General features: G+C 36.0%; 1 protein-coding gene across 3 annotated transcripts in view; it reads right to left on the bottom strand.

Annotated features, from left to right (window-relative positions):
- The window catches only part of frj (membrane bound O-acyltransferase domain containing farjavit), a 158,735-nt gene that overhangs the window by 73,758 nt on the left and 63,660 nt on the right, over positions 1 to 21,317 (bottom strand). For all 3 annotated transcript variants that reach the window (XM_090398599.1, XM_090398600.1, XM_090398601.1), the window contains one exon: positions 13,215 to 13,341. In XM_090398599.1, coding sequence (XP_090254725.1) covers positions 13,215 to 13,341 — 127 coding nt within the window. The remainder of the gene's footprint in view (positions 1 to 13,214; positions 13,342 to 21,317) is intronic.

Genomic DNA, 21,317 nt, shown 5'->3' with positions numbered 1-21,317 from the left:
TATTATTTGATCTGGTCTATGTTAAAAATGTAACTCTGAGATGGATAAGTGATGAAAAAACAATCTAGCGAACAACCAGCAGAAACAGACTCACAAATGACAGTATCTCATATTTTACCAAAACAGTCCGCATTGTCTTCAGCACCAGATGGTAAGAGGCAAAAAATATCGTATGAAAAAAATTCGAAAATACAATCCTTCTTATTTGAAATATGGGTTTATACAATCATATAATGATCCAAACAAACCTGTGTGTGTGTAATCTGCTGGAAACAATTATCAAATGATTGCATGCTACCCTAGAAACTGTCGCCATTTAGATACTGTTCATGGGGAATATAAGAGTAAGACAATTGAATTTTTTCAAAGAAAGGCTGAAGAATTAAAATGACAAACTAAATGTTTTACGAAATGTTTAGTTTGTCATTATTGGTAATTAAAATTAAACACAGGTCTTACTTATCAATGGAAGAATTGGAAAGAAATCTAAGAATTGCAGTTTCAAATATTTCACTTGATATTGACTTTTTTTGTGTAGCAGCATTGAAACACATCCATCACATTAAATTGTTATTAAACTTCTTTTAGGTTTTTAATTTGTATTTTGTTTATTACTAATCGTTTTACGTTTCATGTGCTTGTACTGTAAATGTACAATAACAATATATCTATCTATATAAAAATATAAGATAATGTGGCATGTCAAATGTGTACGTAAGATGCTAAAAACCTAATATTTGCATTTGATTTTTGCAATATTCGCTGTGTGTGTTTTGTATTGAATATAATCATCAAATTCCTGACATGTACCCTCAAGGGGTGTACAGGATATGATAGTACTACATGAAAAATTTACATCATTACTAACTTCCTATCTACAATTTTCCTCCAAATCAGTCTGTTACTTGTCAAGACTCCAACATTATCAGATCTTATATTTCTATCGTCTAAGGCACTTTGTACCGTATCAATCCACCTATACCTTGGTCTTCCTCTGAGTCATTTTCCTGCCAACCTGGCAGAGAACACTTGCTTTGCTAATCTTCTGACCCAGCTCTCAGATCCATAAGTTAAAACTGGTTTGAACACTGTCTTGTATATAGCAAATTTAGTGTTCTGACTAATTTCTCTCTTATTCCATATGAATTTATTCAATTGACTTCCTACCATACCAGTTTTGTTGATTCTGTTGTCTATTTCCATATTTAATTTCTTCATTAAAAATCATGCCTAAATATCTGAAATGTTTTACTTGTTCCACAGGTTCTCCATTCACAACACAGTTGATATTTTCAACGATTCTACCTATTTTCGTTGTCTTTGTCTTTTTATTGCTGACCTTCATACCATATCTATTACAACAGTTATTCAATTTAGTCATGCAATCTTGTAGCGAATTTATTTAGAAGTATAATATCATCTGCATAAAGCAAATAGCATACATTAACATCTCCAATTCTGATATCATGTTTAATACCACTTTCCTTCATAATGTGATCCATATAGATAATGAATAACAGAGGGGATAATGTACATCCTTGTCTCACATGAGATTTAACATTAAACCATCTTCATGTACTTCCTTCAATTCTAACTGCTGACTTGCAACTCAAATAAAGACTAAGTATTGCTTGATATAATGCCCCATTGAAACCATATAACTGTAGCATATTGAATAGCTTCTCTCTCAGCAACTTGTCATATGCCTTTTCCAGATCAACAAAACTTAAATACAGATCTTTGTTATATTCCCATGCTTTCTCAACTATCTGTCATAAAGTGAAGATCTGACCTTGACAGTCTCTATTTGGCCTGAATCCTGCTTGTTCTTCACCAAGCTTTTCTTCCACAATTCTTCTCAACCATTTCTCAAGTATACTGGCATAAATCTTGCCAGGAACATTCGGTAGGGAAATACCTCTGTAATTCTCACATTCAGTTTTATTTCCCTTTTTATATATGGGTACTATGAGAGCTCTACTCCAATCACCAGGAATTCGCCCCTCGGTCCATGCCTTCTGAACTATGCAGTGCAGGCACTGTAAAACTTTTATACTACCATATTTCAGTCAAATATTTTAATGTTTCCCAAGGTGCCTTTACATCCAAAAGTTTGGGAAATGTTGCATTAGAGGACCTCAAGGCATGTCTGACCTTCTGTGCTACATCTTCCATTGTCTTTTTAATTAGTGGATTTTTATGTAGTGGGACCATTTTTAACGTGTCCACTGGAAAGAGTACATGTATCTATTATTTTCTCTGATGAACTCTAGAGTGACAACAAGTAAATCATACTGTTCAGGGATGTCGTAATTATGAGGAGGGATTGATATATGCGTTAAAGTCCCTACAGACATTTTCTTTACAGTTGCCTTCTCAGCATAAGAGATTTTTGTGTGGCTCCCACCAGAAAAGGTTTATTTGTAAACCTATAGTTCATTTGTACCATGGGTGGGCTAAGGATTTCTGTTTTATAATATATATATATATATATATATTGTATTTTTATTAATTTTTTTACTTGGTCCAAAAACTCTGCTCTAGAGACCAAACATGGAACTTTTTTCAAGCCATTTCAGACCTCCAATACAGAATGTGAGTCTCATGTGAACCAGTAATTAAATTCATCTCCCACCTAAAGACAATTACAAACATACATGCCCATGGCAGGATTTGAATCCACAGCCTGTTAGTTGTTGGAGAGCAGATGCACTAACCACTCAGTCAACCAAGGCCAGCTTAGTTTGCCACTAGATGCTATGAATTAGTGGTATCACATATCCAGAGGTAATTTGGATATGTGATGCACAGTTTGTTTTTAATTTGCTGGATTTCTTTTTCATCCTTTCACCTTTGGCATGCTCGAAAGTATGATGGGTGATCTTTCTCATTTTGGTGTTTTGCTCTTACAGTCTTTATTCTCATGATCTTCAGTGCCACATCAGACACCGATGGCAGAGCCACAATATCAGTCAGTTTGAGAATAACTACAGATTTTCATAGATGTTGGTGGTTTAGGAGTAATGAAATTAAGGAATGATGCTCATGGTGGGAAAACCTGGCAATTATCTCTATGTATAAGTATTCTTCTTCATGGCTGTCACTCCCTGATCTTACATTTTAGAGCAGATTTCTTCGTCTGGTAGATCAAGGAGATCTCACTCTAATATTACTCCTCAACAGCAGTTTAATGTTTTGTGGGGAGATAACCATGATCAGTATCCCAGTAGATGTTCACCCCAGTGTACCTGCAGAATGATTTGAATATGCTAGAATTGTGAGCATGTGAAAATGGCTGCCACTTCAATGTTAGTAAAGTTATGCACTTGGTGTGTTAAGATATCTAATGGTGTATTACACTGGCAGGATATTATGCTAGAAGAAACTGACTAGGCTAAGCATCTTAGAGTTTCAGTGGATGAGGATGGAGTTCAGAGGCCAAATAGCAAAGATTGTCAAAACAACTCAGAGGATAATTGCAATGGTGAAATGAACACTAACATGTAAAGATAAGAAAGTCATTTTGCTTCTTTACAAGACTTTGATATCACATCTGGGTTAACTGTGTGCAGATTTGGTCCCTTGATTTCCAAGTTAATCTAAATACAGTGCAGAAAGTGCAAAGGAGAGTACTGAAGATATTGAAACTAGAGAATGTAAATTAGAGTAAACATTCAGAAAATGTGGACTGCAGACATTAGCAAACAGGAGAAACTTCTGACAGGGTTATAGAGGATGCTAGTAAATAGAATTTTAAATTTTGTGGAAGGCAGAGAGAAGAGAAGAGGTTATTCGTGGATGTTGAGAATGGCTGCAGTCATGAAAGGGGTGACAGCCAGATTTTTCTCTCACAGAGCAGTGCATGTTTGAAATGACTATACATAATAAATAACGGAAAAACTCACGTAGAAATATTATTTAATAGTATAATTTTCGCCTGTGTGTCACAGGCATCTTCAGTACAATTAGGCACAAAAATTAAACACTAACTGACAATTCCAAAAAGCGCTACCTAAGTAGCTGGTGTAGGATAACTAAAAAGGTCAATAACTTTCCTAAAAAAAAAAGAAAAAAAATTTAATACAATAAAAAGTTAGGAAAGATTAGCTGATTTGTAAAGTACTATCTCCCATAAAGGGGATAAACGTAAGCCGTCGGATCTGTTTAAGTTAGGAGAATGAAGTAGAGTTTCACATGCTTCTTTATAAAGGCGTTCCATGAGAAACTGACTTTTGTGAAGAACTCTTGTCTTTCTCCAATGAACTCTGTGTCTAGTGAAGATGGCATGTTCTGCAAGTCCAGACTTTTCAGGTTTAAAGTATTCAATATAAGATTGGTGTTCTTCTAGCCGAATGGAGGCAGATCTTCCCGTTTGTCCGAAATAACATAATCCACAAGAGCACGGAATCTGGTAGACACCTGGATGATTAAGATGTGGAAGCTTGTCCTTTGGAGAAGCGAGAAAGGTGGAGATTTTTTCTAAACGGTCGAAAGGCAACAAAAATATTCAGTGGTTTTAAAATTTTTGCTATACGTTCACTGATGCCTTGTATATAAGGGATGGTAATGTGCGTTATTTCCTCTGTGTTTGAAGAGGGAGACATATTAAATCTACTCAAAGTTCTTTTAATGAAGCAATTCTTATAGCCATTAGATAGAAAGGAAGAAGTTATATACCGTATTTCTTTCTGTAAAAGATCGTCTGTAGAACAAAAGGAGTGGGCCCGATGAACCAGTGTTTTAATAGTTCCTGCCTTTTGACTGGGATGGTGATGAGATTCCGCATGGATATAATGGCCTGTATGAGTCTTCTTTCTATAAACTGAGAAATGTAGGTTACCATCTGGTTGGCGAAGAATTAGAAGATCTAAAAAGGCTAACTGCTTATTTGATTCTACTTCTAGGGTAAACTTGATCCTAGGATGAAATGCGTTTAACTTATTGAGAAATTGTTGAAGTTCATCAGAAGAGCCATTCCATACAGCAAAAATGTCATCGACATATCTGAACTAATGAGTAGGTCTGGGAGAAATATTGTCAAAGATACGTTGTTCAAAATGTTCCATAAAGAAATTGGAGATAGCAGGAGAGAGAGGATTACCCGTTGCTGTTCCTTCAATTTGTTGATACAACTTATTTTTAAAAGAAAAATAACCAGAATTTATTACAAAATCAAATAAGTTTACAATGTCTGAAGGAAATTCCTGTTGTAGTAATTCATTGGTTCAGATATGTTGATGACATTTTTGCTGTATGGAATGGCTCTTCTGATGAACTTCAACAATTTCTCAATAAGTTAAACGCATTTCATCCTAGGATCAAGTTTACCCTAGAAGTAGAATCAAATAAGCAGTTAGCCTTTTTAGATCTTCTAATTCTTCGCCAACCAGATGGTAACCTACATTTCTCAGTTTATAGAAAGAAGACTCATACAGGCCATTATATCCATGCAGAATCTCATCACCATCCCAGTCAAAAGACAGGAACTATTAAAACACTGGTTCATCGGGCCCACTCCTTTTGTTCTACAGACGATCTTTTACAGAAAGAAATACGATATATAACTTCTTCCTTTCTATCTAATGGCTATAAGAATTGCTTCATTAAAAGAACTTTGAGTAGATTTAATATGTCTCCCTCTTCAAACACAGAGGAAATAACGCGCATTACCATCCCTTATATACAAGGCATCAGTGAACGTATAGCAAAAATTTTAAAACCACTGAATATTTTTGTTGCCTTTCGACCGTTTAGAAAAATCTCCACCTTTCTCGCTTCTCCAAAGGACAAGCTTCCACATCTTAATCATCCAGGTGTCTACCAGATTCCGTGCTCTTGTGGATTATGTTATTTCGGACAAACGGGAAGATCTGCCTCCATTCGGCTAGAAGAACACCAATCTTATATTGAATACTTTAAACCTGAAAAGTCTGGACTTGCAGAACATGCCATCTTCACTAGACACAGAGTTCATTGGAGAAAGACAAGAGTTCTTCACAAAAGTCAGTTTCTCATGGAACACCTTTATAAAGAAGCATGTGAAACTCTATTTCATTCTCCTAACTTAAACAGATCTGACGGCTTACGTTTATCCCCTTTATGGGAGATAGTACTTTACAAATCAGCTAATCTTTCCTAACTTTTTATTGTATTAATTTTTTTTTTTTTTTTTTTTTTTTTTTTTTTTTTAGGAAAGTTATTGACCTTTTTAGTTATCTTACACCAGCTACTTAGGTGGCGCTTTTTGGAATTGTCAGTTAGTGTTTAATTTTTGCACCTAATTGTACTGAAGATGCCTGTGACACACAGGCAAAAATTATACTATTAAATAATATTTCTACATGAGTTTTTCTGTTATTTATTATGTATAGTTATGTCTACTCACGGTTTAGCTCTTTTAAAACTTATGTTTGAAAATGGCTTACCGTTAGAGGAGGTGAGTATAGATAGCATGAATGAATTCAAGAAGATATGACAGGTAATGTGAGTGATATGTGGTCTACCTCAATGAGTCCCGACTCCCTGGAGGTCTCTTGTAACAATAATAATATCATCCTCAGCATTTTGTCATCTAGCATGCTAGTAGACATGCACTCAACTGTTGGTAATAGCAAAGGTAGAGATTATTCCCTAACCCAAAAGTTTTGGCTAAAGCATCTGTCTACTGGCTTCCTTTGGAGAATAAAAAGGCATTAAAGGAGGAAAGATTAACAAAAATGTCTTTAATATAGAGTTCTACGCATTTTTTTAAATGTATTAATTATTTCTCAAGCTGCAACATATACAAGATAAACACTTCATATTTTCCAAATTATTCTTTGCATTTTAACATGAAAAACATGACTATATGATCCAAAACCTAACAGAGAGTGAGACCTAACACAGACAGTCAGAGAAATTAAATTATAAAGGGAGGAATGGTAAGAGCAACAATCTTATATAACTGTGTTAATGATGGGAATGGGCTTTATCATGGAAATGTTGATGAGGAGAGAACGATTTTGACTTTGTGTTCATCCAGTTCAGACCCATCAAACATCTGCAAAGATGTCTACATTTTTAAGACCCTAGAGAAGAATAGAAATCTGAAAGTTGTCCAACTGTGTCATGCAGACAGCAGACAAGAGTATACAAAAGAACATGCAGGTAAATTATTATGTCTGCACACAAATGCTAGGAGTATCACAAACAAAGGAGTAGAGTTTGTAGCCTTGGTCAATATGTTGGGACCTCAGATTGTAGGTATTAGTGAGACCTGGCTATCAGAATCAGACATACTAACTGGTATTGGGTGCAAAGGGTACAGTATTTTTAGGAAGGAGAGAGAGGATAGGTGAGGTGGGGACGTGATGCTAATGATATATTGGATGATTTGAATCCAGTTAAGAGTTGAGACCTATGATTGTAGTACTACTACTACTAACAGTATATCATGTGGCAGTGAGTTTGAAGCCATCTGGTGTGAGATGGAATCCAGCAAGAGCAATTATATAGTGGGGTGCTGTTACAGACCTGGTGAATCAGTTGCTAGTGATAAAGAAATGCATCACCAAATAGAAAAGATGACTGCAAAGAGAATAATCATAATAGAGGATGTTAATTATCCAACTATCGATTGGGTAACAGTAGAATCTCATGAGAAGAATGAAAACGAATTTATTAAGCTTTTGTGGAATAATTTCCTCAAGCAGCATGTGACAGAAGGAACTCGAGGTCAAAGGGTGTTAGATTTGATTATAGTGTCAGAGGGCATTTTAGTTAAAGACATACCTATTCTGTCCGATTGGCGACAGTGATCATGAGGTACTCACTTGGGAAGTGACTAAGTTTATGAATATTTCATTCAGAAAAGGTTACATGCTGAACTACAAAGCAGGAAATTATGACCAACTGAAGAGCATACTGGGTTCAGTCAAATGGGATCGGTTGCTGGATGGGGAGAATATCAACAGAGTATGGGAAGCATTTAAACAACACTTAAATGATTCAATATCAGAATGTGTCATAAGAGTTCAAAGAATAAATAGAGTAGGAGTCAAATGAATGTGTAATCTTATTCAGCAAGAGATTCATAAGAAACAGATGATGTGGAAGGAATACTGTGTGCATAAAGATGATGCCTGTTATGAAAATTATAAGCAGCAGGCTAGAAACCTGGTGTGCGCAACAACTGTTGTACCGAAAGCGGTCCTAGTATGAAAGGAAACTGGCTCTGCACCATAAAGACAACCCACATGAATACTATCAATATGCTGCAAGTAAAAGAAAGAATGAATATGAAAGAATACCTCTTCTAAATGCAGATGGCATGAGGGGTAACAGATGCAGAAGAAGTTATTCAACTAATGAGTGCCCATTTTGTTAAAATCTATCAACCTGGTGTACACAACATTAAGCTCACTGCTACCTCTTCACTGGATGAAGAAATTCGGATGTATGAGGATGAGGTATTAGAGCTCTTGCACAAACTGAATAAAAATTTAGCAATAGGGGCTGATGAGATATCAGCACGTGTGCTAAAAGAGTGTTCAGCTGAACTGACTATTCCTTTGACCAGGCTGTTTAATATGTCTCAGAACAGGGAAGATACAGACTGAATAACAGTGGACTAACCACTGGTCCTTGTGGTACACCGCTGGTTACCTTAAATCTTGCAGACTCACATCCCCAGCATACCATTTCTTAATATCTGTCAGTCAGCCATCCTCTTATCCATGCTAATATTCTATAATCCAAATCCATATTCTCCAATATATGCAACAGTCTACCATACTGTGTTCTGTCAGAAGCCTTAGCATAATCCAAAAGTATCATGGTGTATCAGTTCCCCATGTCTAGTTCAGTGGTAACATTTTTATAAAATGTGAGCAAGTTGCTTAAACATGATATTCCCTTAGTAAACCCAAAATAGTGTTCACAGCTGACTAACTATTCCTTTGACCAGGCTGTTTAAAATGTCTCAGAACAGGGAAGATTCTGCAGAAATGGAACTAACGTATGGTAATTCCATTACACAAGGGTGGTGCAAAGACCGATGTATCCAACTATCAAAAAATTAGTATCTCAGGAGTGGTGATGAAGATTTTGGAAAAATTGGTTAGGGCATGCATTCAGAAATGGGTTGACAGCGAATTTAATTTGCAATGAGCTACTCCTTCTTTTCCTTGATTGTAAGGCAATGACAATCAGGGAAAAGAAGGAGTAGCCATAGTATTCAACACAGAATATGAGGCTCATCTTGAATGGCAGGCAGTGTCAAGTAGAGTGATTTGGGAAAATATCAGAATGGGGAACTGGACAATGAGACTTATTTGTGCCTATGGTCCCACAGAAGGCTCCACTAAGATAGAAGTGGAGGAATTTTTTGAGGCTCTAGAGAAAGCTACTGACACAATGAAAAAGGAAAAGTTGGTCCTTGTTGGGGATCTAAATAGCAGAGTAGGAAGCGATTGTCAGACATACAAAAATGTTTTGGTAAAATTTGGAGAAAAGAGCAAAGCTAATAATAATGGCAAATAAGTGTTGGATTTCTGCTCAGGACATGGACTGGTTATTACTAACACCATGTTCCAACATAAAAATGTGCACAAATTCACATGGAGAGAAGAGGCAAGCAATAAGAAAAGTCTCATTGACTATGTTATTGTTGATAGTGATGTTTTCTCCCTGGTGCAGGACACCAGAGTGTACAGAGGATTGGAAATTGGAAGTGATCACTATTTAGTCTTGAGCAGAATAAAACTGAATTTCATATTGAAAAGAATAACATGTAAGAAAGTTTTAGAGCAAATAAAAGTTGAGCAGCTCTCAGATGCGAACTGTAGACTAAAATACACAAAGATTATTGAAGAAAAAATGAAAGAGTTTGAGAACAGGAACCAGACCTTGGAGATTCAGTGGCAAGCCTTGAAGAAAACCCTGATTGATTCAGCTAGAGGCATGTGGTGAGGTTGTCTGTAAGGATAAAAAAATCAGAACTCCCTGGTGGACACAGGAAGTTAAAGAGGCAGTGAAGGAAAAGAAGAAAGCATATCAAAAGTTCCTGGCAAATAAGTCAGCTTGTGCTCTTAGAGAATATAGAGACAAATGTAAGAAAGCTAAACAGTACGTAAAACTACCTAAAGAAAAGTCAGGGGAGGACTTTGGCAAGAACATAGAAAATAAATATCAAGAAGATGGCAAAATATTCTCGAGGTTGTTGAAGAAGCTTAGGAATGGAGGAAAGAGCGCTGTAAAAGGAGTTAGAGATGATAAAGGTGATATGAAAACGGGAGAAAAAGATATCCTTGAAGTATGGAGTAATTACTTTGAAAATTTGCTAAATGAAACAAGCAGTGTTGACAGCAAAGTGATAAAAAAACACTGACCAGGCATGCAGTCAGGAATACATATCCATACTTGAAGTAGAAAAAGCCATCAAAGGCTTGAAATGTGGAAAGGCAGCAGGAGTAGATGATATTCGACCAGAAATGCTGAAGTATGGCGGTATAAAAGTCTTACAGTGGCTGCACTGCATAGTTCAGAATGCCTGGACAGAGGAAAGAATTCCTGATGATTGGAGTAGAGCTCTCATAGTACCCATATATAAAAAGGGAAATAAAACTGAATGTGAGAATTACAGAGGTATATCCTTACTGAGTGTTCCTCGTAAGATATATGCAAGTATACTTGAGAAACGGTTGAGAAGAATTGTGGAAGAAAAGCTTGGTGAAGAACAAGCTGGATTAAGGTCAAATAGAGCTGTCAGGATCAGATCTTCACTTTACGACAAATAGTTGAGAAATCATGGGAATATAACAAAGATCTGTATTTAAGTTTTGTCGATTTGGAATAGGCATATGACAAGGTGCAAAAGGAGAGAAGCTATTCAATACGTTACAGTTATATGGTGTCAATGGGGCATTATATCAAGCAATACTTAGTCTTTATTTGAGTTGTAAGTCACAGTTAGAATTAAAGGAAGTACAGGAAGATGGTTTAATGTTAAATCTCATGTGAGACAAGGATGTACATTATCCCCTCTGTTATTCATTATCTATATGGATCACATTATGAAGGAAAGTAGTATTAAACATGATGTCAAAATTGGAGATGTTAATGTCAGCGCTTTGCTTTATGTGGACGATGTTATACTTCTAAATAAATCGGCTACAAGTCTGCAAGATTCTCTGACTAAATTGAATAACTGTTGTAATAGATATGGTATGAAGGTCAGCAATAAAAAGACAAAGACAATGAAAATAGGCAGAATCATTGAAAATGTCAACTGTGTTGTGAATGGAGAACCTGTGAAGAAAGTAAAACATTTCAGCTACTTAGGCATGATTTTTAGTGAAGATGGTAAATTAAATATGGAAATAGACAACAGAATCACCAAAGCCAGTATGGTAGGAAGTCAATTGAATAAATTCATATGGAATAAAAGAAAAATTAGTCAAAACGCTAAATTAGCTCTATACAAGACAGTGTTCAAACCAGTTTTAACTTATGGATTTGAGAGCTGGGTCAGAAGTAAAACACTTGACCAAAGACTAGAGACCGCAGATATGAGAGTCCTGAGAAAGATTATAGGCGTGAACAGATGGCAACAATGGCAATATCATATTAAAAATGAGGATATTAGGAAAGAACTTGACATTGTCAGCATCCAGGAATGTGTTAGCAGAGCTAATCTCAGGTGGTATGGTCACTTAAACAGAATGGGCGAAGAAAGATTAGCAAAACAAGTGTCCTCTGCCAGGTTTGCAGCAAAACCACCCAGAGGAAGACCAAGATATAGGTGGATTGATATGGTACAAAGTGCCTTAGACGATAGAAATATAAGATCTGATAATGTTGGAGTCTTGACAAGTAACAGACTGATTTGGAGGAAAATTGTAGATAGGAAGTTAGTAATGATGTAAATTTTTCATGTAGTACTATCATATCCTATACACCCCTTGAGGGTACATGTCAGGAATTTGATGATGATCATGATGATGAACAACATGGGTTTACTAAGGGAATATCATGTTTAAGCAACTTGCTCACATTTTATAAAAATGTTACCACTGAACTAAACAAGGGGAACAGATACACCATGACACTTTTGGATTATGCTAAGGCTTCTGACAGAACACAGCATGGTAGACTGTTGCATATATGGGAGAATATGGGTTTGAATTATAGAATATTAGTGTGGATAAGAGGATGGCTAACTGACAGATATTAAGAAGTGGTACGTGGGGGATGCGAGTCTGCAAGATTTAAGGTAACGAGTGGTGTACCACAAGGATCAGTAGTTGGTCCACTGTTATTCAATCTGTACATTAATGATATTGGGAAGGATTTGAAAAGTGACATACATCTATTTGTTGATGATGCAAAGATAGGTAGGGTAATCTGGAATGCTGCTGATATATAGCACTTGCAGAATGATTTGAATAGACTGAAAATGAGAGGATGGGAAAATGGATGTCAGTTCAATATCAGTAAATGTAAAATCATTCACTTTGGTGTGATTAGATATCCAATGTCATATTATATTGGTGGGATTATGTTAGAAGAAACAGATGAGGCTAGAGATCTTGGAGTGTTAGTAGATAGGAAGTTGAAGTTCAGGGGCTATGTAGCAAAGATCACAAATACAATTCAAAAGATAATTTTAATGTTGAAACGAATGTTCATGTAAAGATAAAGATATCATTTTGCCTCTTTACAAGGCCTTGATAAGACCTCACTTGGACTATTGTGCATAGGTCTGGTTTCCATTGTGATTCTGATATAATGGAAAGAGTGCAAAGGAGAGTGTTAAAAATGATATCAGGATTGTGGAATACTGATTATAAAGACATATCAGGAATTTGTAGACTACAGGCACTAGCAAACATGAGAAAGAGGGGTGATACGATTGAGACTTTCAAACTTCTGTAAGGGTGAATACAGGATTTCAGTTGATGGAATTTTTCAATTTATGGAGGATGGGGAAAGGATGAGAGGGCATCCTTGGAAGCTGAGAATGAATGCCACTAAGAAGGGAGTGAGGGCTAGATTTTTCTCTCATAAGGTGATGCCTGATTGGAAAAGATTGCCATTGGATGTTGTGAGTGCAAGCAGTGTGAATGAATTCAAGAATAAATATGATAGCTTGTGCGTGTAGTATGTAGTCTCCCTCAATGAGTCCCTGGAGGTCTCTCTTAATAATAATAATAATAATAATAATAAAAGTAACTCACCTTAAGTGTCAGTATCATTTGTACAGCATTGGTATGTGCAGGTGATGATGGAAGTCCAAACCAGCCCATGACACGAAAAAATATTAGGTAACCAAAGCAAAATGTAAAACTTACAACATGACAATACCTAGAAAACCATACAAATTAGTTAAAATAATAAGTACAATATTTGCAACTATTAATTAGCATTAAGAACATGTATTTTTTGCCTTTAATAAGTCAAAAGAAAAGGGATATACTATATAACCATTATTTTATAATGCATATTTTATATTAAAAACTAAAAAGGTTTTGCTGTTTTAAAGGTGAAAAGTATAGGAAGTGATCAAGAACTTACAAAAATATAAACCTTCAACAAGAGTGGTCCTCTTATTATGCTACTTAACACACACACACACACACACACACACACACACACACACACACACACACACACACACACACACACACAAATACTTGTGTTGATACTTAAGCAGTTTTGATTAACCTGCTAGTCTTGAATGGACTGGCAGCTGTTTTGTAATGGTTCTCAAACATCAAGTTAAATCCTTTGAATAGTGTAATAACTCATTTTAATGTTATAATTTTATGTAATGAATGTTTAATCACTCAATAAATCATAACTGTCGAATAAAAGAACTTAAAAACATTCGGAAATCTAATGATATGCAAGTCAAAATTAAATCATGTTCACTATTTTCTTTCCTTGATGTATCAGAAAATATTTCAACAGTACTCATTCCAATAAAATTTATTCTAAGATAAATCTGATCCTGTTTAGTAATCCCGGTGTTTAGGCTTATACGTCTCCGGTATCGTGTTGTTTTAAAAAATTGACAATATAGACTAAAAATAACTAAAAAATTTTAAATTTAATTATAACTTCCTATATTTCACCGAAATTAAATTGGCATCTTCAAGGATTAATACACTGGTAATAAACACGTGCATGCAGGCATACTTTAGTAACAAAGACTGAACAGTATAGAGATACAGGATGACCTAAAGTCCTATAATTATGACACCTATTTTCTTTGGTTGGGTGTTCCTAATTGTCTGCCAATGAGGGTTTCCCATATGAGAGACAGTTTGATATCTGTTTAGGTTGGGATATAGAAAGCTTATTTTTCACTTGGTTAGAGTATAATAAATTTAGTTTAATCCTTTATCCAAGTGTGAGCAAACAAAGTTTGCGCCTGAAAGTATCTTCAGGACTGGGTTAAGGTGGTACACACCAGGGCAACTCGTTGCAAAGGTGGAGCAAGCTACCAACACTCCTATCTCAGTATCTCCTATAATGCAAAACACGGGTTGGGAAAGTTGGTAAGAGCTGCAGCAGATTCGAGGCAAAGCCTCTCAAATTTAAATTTGCTTCAGTGGAGTAAGGGGCGGGGGGGGGGGTTGTTTCCAATGAATCCTGTGCCAGGTAGCCCATGCTATGGATACCCATTCTGTTCAGGAAACCTGCTTTTTTAAATAACAAGGTCAAGACTTCGTTTTAAAGAAATTCCAGTTGAGGAATCTCACATTAAGCCTTATCAGCCATACATAGTCAGCTCTCACTATGACAAACACAAAGACTGCAGGAATAGTCCAGTCTGTTAGTTTCTTTTAGCATAGCATACTGAAAAATCACAGCTTTGGTGACTTTCAGTAGTTGGTTGTGTGTATGCTCAGAGCGTTTACAGTAGTGAGAGAAGACTGTACCTTGGATTTATTTAGGCCTGGTAAATTAACAATTAATTCAAAAATTTCAAGAACAAAAAAGTCTCCTTTGTTTAACTTCAAGTTTATTATACTAAGGTCACACCTAGACACAACTGAAAAATTATATAATTAAGACTGATCAAACTACTGATTTTTAAATCAATTTTAAATGACAGTATCAGTAGAAAATGTATCTAACTCACTCAAAAACACATAAATTAAAAAAAAAATTAAATATATATAAATAAATACCATATGTCAGAGCAACTAAAGCTATTATAAACCATCTATACTGCTCAAAACGAGGGATATTTTGGTTTTCTTGTAAATTATAAAGTTATAAAAATAATTTACAAATGTAACACATTTATTTTAAAATATTCTTAATATACAACAGTGTAAAACATGCAACTGCATACAAAATCATGCAAGACTTTTCGAAACATGTCTTAGCCGTATTAGCATGTGGAGGGTATAAAAGCGTGGCTTGTTGTGCTCACTTCCATAGTGTATAATTATCACTTCAATTATAAACTTGTGTCACCTACCACCCATTATTTTGTTAAAAATGGCAGAGCATAATGATATCCTGAAATTCATGGCTTGGAGAATCATTGGTCGATTAGAAGCTGGACAAACGCAGCAAGTTGTCGTTCAAGCGTGTCGTGTATCTCAAAGCATAATTTCGCAACTTTGGAATCGCTCTCTCGAGACGGGAAATGTTTGCCAAAGACAAGGTCAAGGTCGCACAATAACAACTCCAAGAGATGATAAATATTCGTCATTACTTGACAGAAGAACATGCCAATCCAATCGAACATGCCTGGGATGCTTTAGGTAGGCGTGTTTCTGCTCGACTGATGCCACCACGATCGCTTCAAGAGCTCGAAATTGCTCTCACAGAAGAGTGGGGAAATATCCAACAAGAACTGTTTGATCATCTTATCCGGTCCATGCAATCAAGATGTTTTGGCTCTTAATGGAGACAATACGTCCTATTAAAAATTACCAAAAGCGTTTTTTTGCTATTCTTGTTGTTATTCTTGTTAAAATTATTTTGTGCTATAATGTATAATTTGTTAAATTTGTAATAAATATTGATTATTTAAACAACATCTCATCAATTACACCCCATCTATAAGTAAGAAATATTTATTTATAAAGTACCCAATAGTTATAATTATTTGCAGAAATTTATAATTATCCGATGGAAACTAAAATATCCCCTAATTGTTTTGAGCAGTGTATATGTGTTAAACATGGTCTTACAAGACAAATATTCACAAAGTCATATTCCTGCATAAGACAGGTGTTAAATTAATGAAGATATTAAATTCGAAAAAAAAAAAAAAAACAGTTTCCCTCAGCTTGCATTAGAAATGTTCATGCAGTCTAACGAGCCATATTTATATCTTAAGTGACAATTTCATTTGAGTGTTCTATTCCTTTTTAATTTTTTTTTATTTAAGCAGTAAATTTAATTCAGGTCCAATCTAATTTGGTTTATTTATTTTTTAAAGTATCTTATAATAAAATACTAGATGCTGAAGTCAATCTTTGCAAAATATTGCTTCTTTGATACTGAATTCATTAAACTATTTTCTTTTTTCATCATCATCAATTTCCAGATATTTACCTCAAAAGGGATGTTCAAGTTACTATGACTACTAAATGATTAAGTATCAACAATTTTCCTCCAAATCAGTCTATTACTTGTGATATCTAACATTTTGTGCTTCTAAAGGCACTTCTGACGAATCAATCCACCTAGAGACCTTGGCCTTCCTCTGGTTTCTGCCATCTTGGCATCAAACACCTGTTTGCTAACCATTCTTCACCCATTTTGTTTAAGTGGCCATACCACCTTACATTAGCTCTGCTGACACATTCTTGAATGCTAATAATGTCAAGTTCTTTTCTAATATCCTCATTTTTAATATGATTCTGTCACTGATGCCATCAATTCACTCCTCTAATTTTTATCAGAATCCTTACATCTGTGGTCTCTAGTCTTGATCAAGTGCTTTATTTCTAACCCAACTCTCAGATCCATAACTTAAAACTAGTTTAAACACTGCATTGTATACTGCTAGTTTGGTGTTTTGGCTAATTTCTCTCTTATTCCATAGAAATTTATTCATCTGGCTAACCACCATACCAGCTTTGCATATGCTGTTGACTATTTCCAGATCTAACCTGCCATCTTCTAAAAACTGTGTGTAAATAGCTGAAATATTTTACTTGTTCTATAGCATCTCCATACAGAATACAGCTCAAGTTTTCTAGCTCTGCCTGTTTTCATACTTTTGGTCTTTTTATTGCTGATTTTCATTCCAAATTTGTTTCAGCTATCATTCAATTTAATTAAAGAATCCTAGAGCCTTGCACTAGATATTTAGGAGTGCATACTCTGCATAAAGCAAATAGCTAAATGTGACTTCTCCAATTCTACTATCAGACTTGAAGCCACTTTCTTTCATAAGATGATGAAAAAGAGTAGATATAATGTACATCCTTGTCTTACCCCTGATTTTACATCAAACCATCTTTCTGTATTTTCTTCAATTCCAACTGCTGACTGACAACTTATAGACTATGCATTCCTCTGTATAATGTTCTATTCACCCCATATAATTGTAGTGTTTTGAAAAGCTTTTCTCTGGGCAAGGTGCCCAGAGGAAAGTCTTCTTCAGAGTTTGCCACTGTCTTCAAGGTTTAGTTCTTGTTTTCAATTTGTTTCATTTTTTTTCAATAATGGTTGTATAGTTGAGTCTACAATTTACTTATAAGAGCTGCTCGACTTTAATTATTTTAAAAACTTTTTACATACTGTTCTTTTCAATGTAATATCCATTTTTATCCTGCTTAGTACTAAGTAATGGTCATTTCCAATTTCAAATCCTCTGTATCCTGAACAAGCATGAAGATATCACTATCAACAATGACATAGTCAATGAGGCTTTTCCTATTTCTTGTGCCTTCTCTCCATGTAAACTTGTGCACATCTTTACATTGAAACAAGGTGTTAGTAATGACTAGTTTGTGCCCTGAGCAGAAGCCCAGTAAATACTTACCATTATTATTAGCTTTGCCCTTTTCTCCAAATTTTCCCAAAATATCCCTATATGACTGATGGGATTCATTTCGTAATCTGCTGTTCAGATCTCAAACAAGGACCACTTTTTCCCTTTTTTTCATGCCAGCTGCCTGTTCTAATGACTCAAAAAAATTCCTCCACTTCTTCCTTGGAAGAACCATCTGTGAGACCACAGGTACAAGCAAGTTTCATTGTCCATATTAAAGTTTGTCAACATAACTCTATTTGAAACTGCCTTCCATTCAAGAAGTTTATCTTAATGTTTGGCATTGAATGCTATCGCTACTCTTTCCTTTCCTTGATCATTATTGACTGAAAATAGGCACATGAACGGTATAAAGCGCAGGCCAGAAGGGTGACGAGTGTGGTAAGAAAAGCAAAAAAGGATTACGAAAGAACATTGGCCATGCAGGCTAAAGAGAATCCTAAACAGTTTTTTAGATATGTAGCAAGTAAAAGGAAAAATGTACATGGCAGAATGATTTTAAAGAATGCCGATGGTAGGGAGGTAACTGAATCAGTTGAGATAGTTGAGTTACTGAGTGAGCACTTTGCAAGAATATATCATCCAGGTAGTGACATTGCAGAAACGAATAAACCAGTAGATTATACGGGAATTGTGGTGAATGAAGTGGAGGTGAGTAGTCTATTGCATAACCTCAATGTCAATACATCTGTGGGATTGGATGGTATACCAGTTTGTGTAGTACGAGAAGCAGCTAAAGAATTGTCAGTACCCTTGACCATTTTGTTTAATTTGAGTGTTGGGTCTGGGTTAGTCCCGAGCAGGTGGAAGGAGGGGAAAATAGTTCCACTGCATAAAGGTGGTTCCAAGACTGCTGTTGTAAATTACCGACCAATTAGCATATCAGGAATCATTGTCAAGGTCTTAGAGAAATTAGTCAAGAAAAGAATACAGGATTGGATAGATGAAAATGGGATATTGTATGGGGGACAACATGGTTTTGTGAAGGGCAGATCATGCCTCAGTAACTTGCTCACGTTTTATAACACAGTGACGGCTGAACTGGATAGGGGTCATGGGTTTACAGTGATACTACTGGACCTTGCCAAGGCCTTTGACAGGATACCACATGGAACCCTAATCAGTAAACTGGAGCAGATGGGGATAGATATAGGTTTGGTAAGATGGATAGGAGGGTGGTTGAAGGAGAGATACCAGAGAGTGGTTTATTCAGGAGTGGAGTCAAAAAGACGTCTTGTGACTAGTGGAGTGCCGCAGGGCTCTGTTCTTGGACCACTGCTTTTCAATTTGTTCATCAATGATATTGGAAAGGATTTGAGAGGAAGTGTTCACTTGTTTGCTGATGATGCAAAGTTGGGTAGAGCAATTGTGAGCGCACAGGATGTCAAAATTTTCAGGATGATTTGGATAGTTTGGAGGACTGGGCTAGGAAAAATGGATGTCAATTTAATGTGGCAAAGTGTAAGGTTATGCACTTTGGGGTGAAAAGAACAGCAGCAGTCGCATTGGTGGAACCATACTCCAGGAGATTGATGAGGCCAGGGATTTGGGAGTGCTGGTGGATAGGGAGTTGAAGTTTAGGGGGCACACTGCAAAAGTGACTAAAACAGCTCACAAAATCGCTTGGCTTATGAAAAATACTTTAACATGCAGAGACTAACAAGTTGTTGTTCCTCTGTATTGAGCCTTGATAAGACCCCATCTGGACTTCTGTGCCCAGTTATGGACACCAGGGTTTCTTCATGATGGGGAGGAAGTGGAGAGGGTCCAGAGACGAGTGACCAAGATGATAGCAGGTCTGTGGAATGAACCTTATGAGAATAGGTTGAGGATTTGTGGGTTGCAGAAATTGGACGATAGGCGAAGGAGGGGTGATATGATTGAGACATTCAAATTACTGAAGGGTTTTTATAAGATTGATCCAGAAGATATTTTTGAAAATATGACTGGTGGAGGGAGGACTAGGGGTCATGCATGGAAGCTGGGCAAGAGCGTGTTTAGCACGGGTGTTAGAACTAGGTTTTTTACTTGGAGAGTGGTGAATGAGTGGAATAGGTTGCCAGAGTCTGTTGTGGGTGCTACGACCGTGAATGAGTTCAAGGCAAGATATGATAGATACTGTGTAAATGTTGAATAGTTGTTCCAGACATGATGTTAGGGCCTCCCTCGATGAGTCTGTCGACTCCTTGGAGTTTCCCGGAACAATAATAATAATAATAATAATAATATATTATCATCATCAAATTCCTGCCATGTACCCTCAAGGGGTGTACAGGATATGATAGTACTACATGAAAAATTTACATCATTACTAACTTCCTATCTACAATTTTCCTTCAAATCAGTCTGTTACTTGTCAAGACTCCAACATTATCAGATCTTATATTTCTATCATCTAAGGCACTTTGTACCGTATCAATCCACCTATATCTTGGTCTTCCTCTGGGTCGTTTTCCTGCCAACCTGGCAGAGAACACTTGTTTTGGTAATCTTTCCTCATGCATTATATTCAAGTGACCATACCACCTGAGATTAGCTCTGCTAACGCATTCCTGGATGCTGACAATATCAAGTTCTTTCCTAATGTCCTCATTTTTAATATGATATTGCCATTAATATCATCTGTTCATGCCTATAATCTTTCTCAGGACTCTCATATCTGCGGTCTCTAGTCTTTGGTCAAATGTTTTACTTCTGACCCAGCTCTCAGATCCATAAGTTAAAACTGCTTTGAACACTGTCTTGTATACAGCTAATTTAGTGTTTTGACTAATTTTTCTCTTATTCCATATGAATTTATTCAATTGACTTCCTACCATACCAGATATGATAGATACTGTGTGAATGTTGAATAGTTGTTCCAGACATGATGTTAGGGCCTCCCTCGATGAGTCTGTCGACTCCTTGGAGTTTCCCGGAACAATAATAATAATAATAAAAAATAATATCTGTAACTTATTTTTTTAGTAAGATCACCTGTTTTTGTCTTCTTTGTCTCAGTAATGCCAATTATGTCCATATGGTACTTTTCCAATTCTTCTGTAAGTTGTTTTCCTTTCCATTAATACTCCTTATATTGATGGTTCCTATATTCAGTTCTTCTGATGTTGGGTTTATTCTTCATCTTGTAGGTGTTGAGTTGAAGCTTGTTCCAGCAACTGACTTTTCACTGTTTGCCTTTGTTCTATGATGAAAACAGCAGGGGGGGGGGTTGTTTAACCAGAAACTCCCCAGCCAGTATGAAATCTAATCATGTTATACCATCATATGCATTTGTGGTTTAATGCCAACAGAGGTACAGTTTGGTCAGCAA

Source organism: Typopeltis vanoorti, chromosome 9 (genome assembly GCF_054136105.1).
Source record: "Typopeltis vanoorti isolate ZY-2024b chromosome 9, IOZ_Tvanoo_1.0, whole genome shotgun sequence".
In the NCBI taxonomy this organism is placed as follows: Eukaryota; Metazoa; Arthropoda; class Arachnida; order Uropygi; family Thelyphonidae; genus Typopeltis; species Typopeltis vanoorti.
This window is presented reverse-complemented; position numbering and strand designations above follow the sequence as displayed.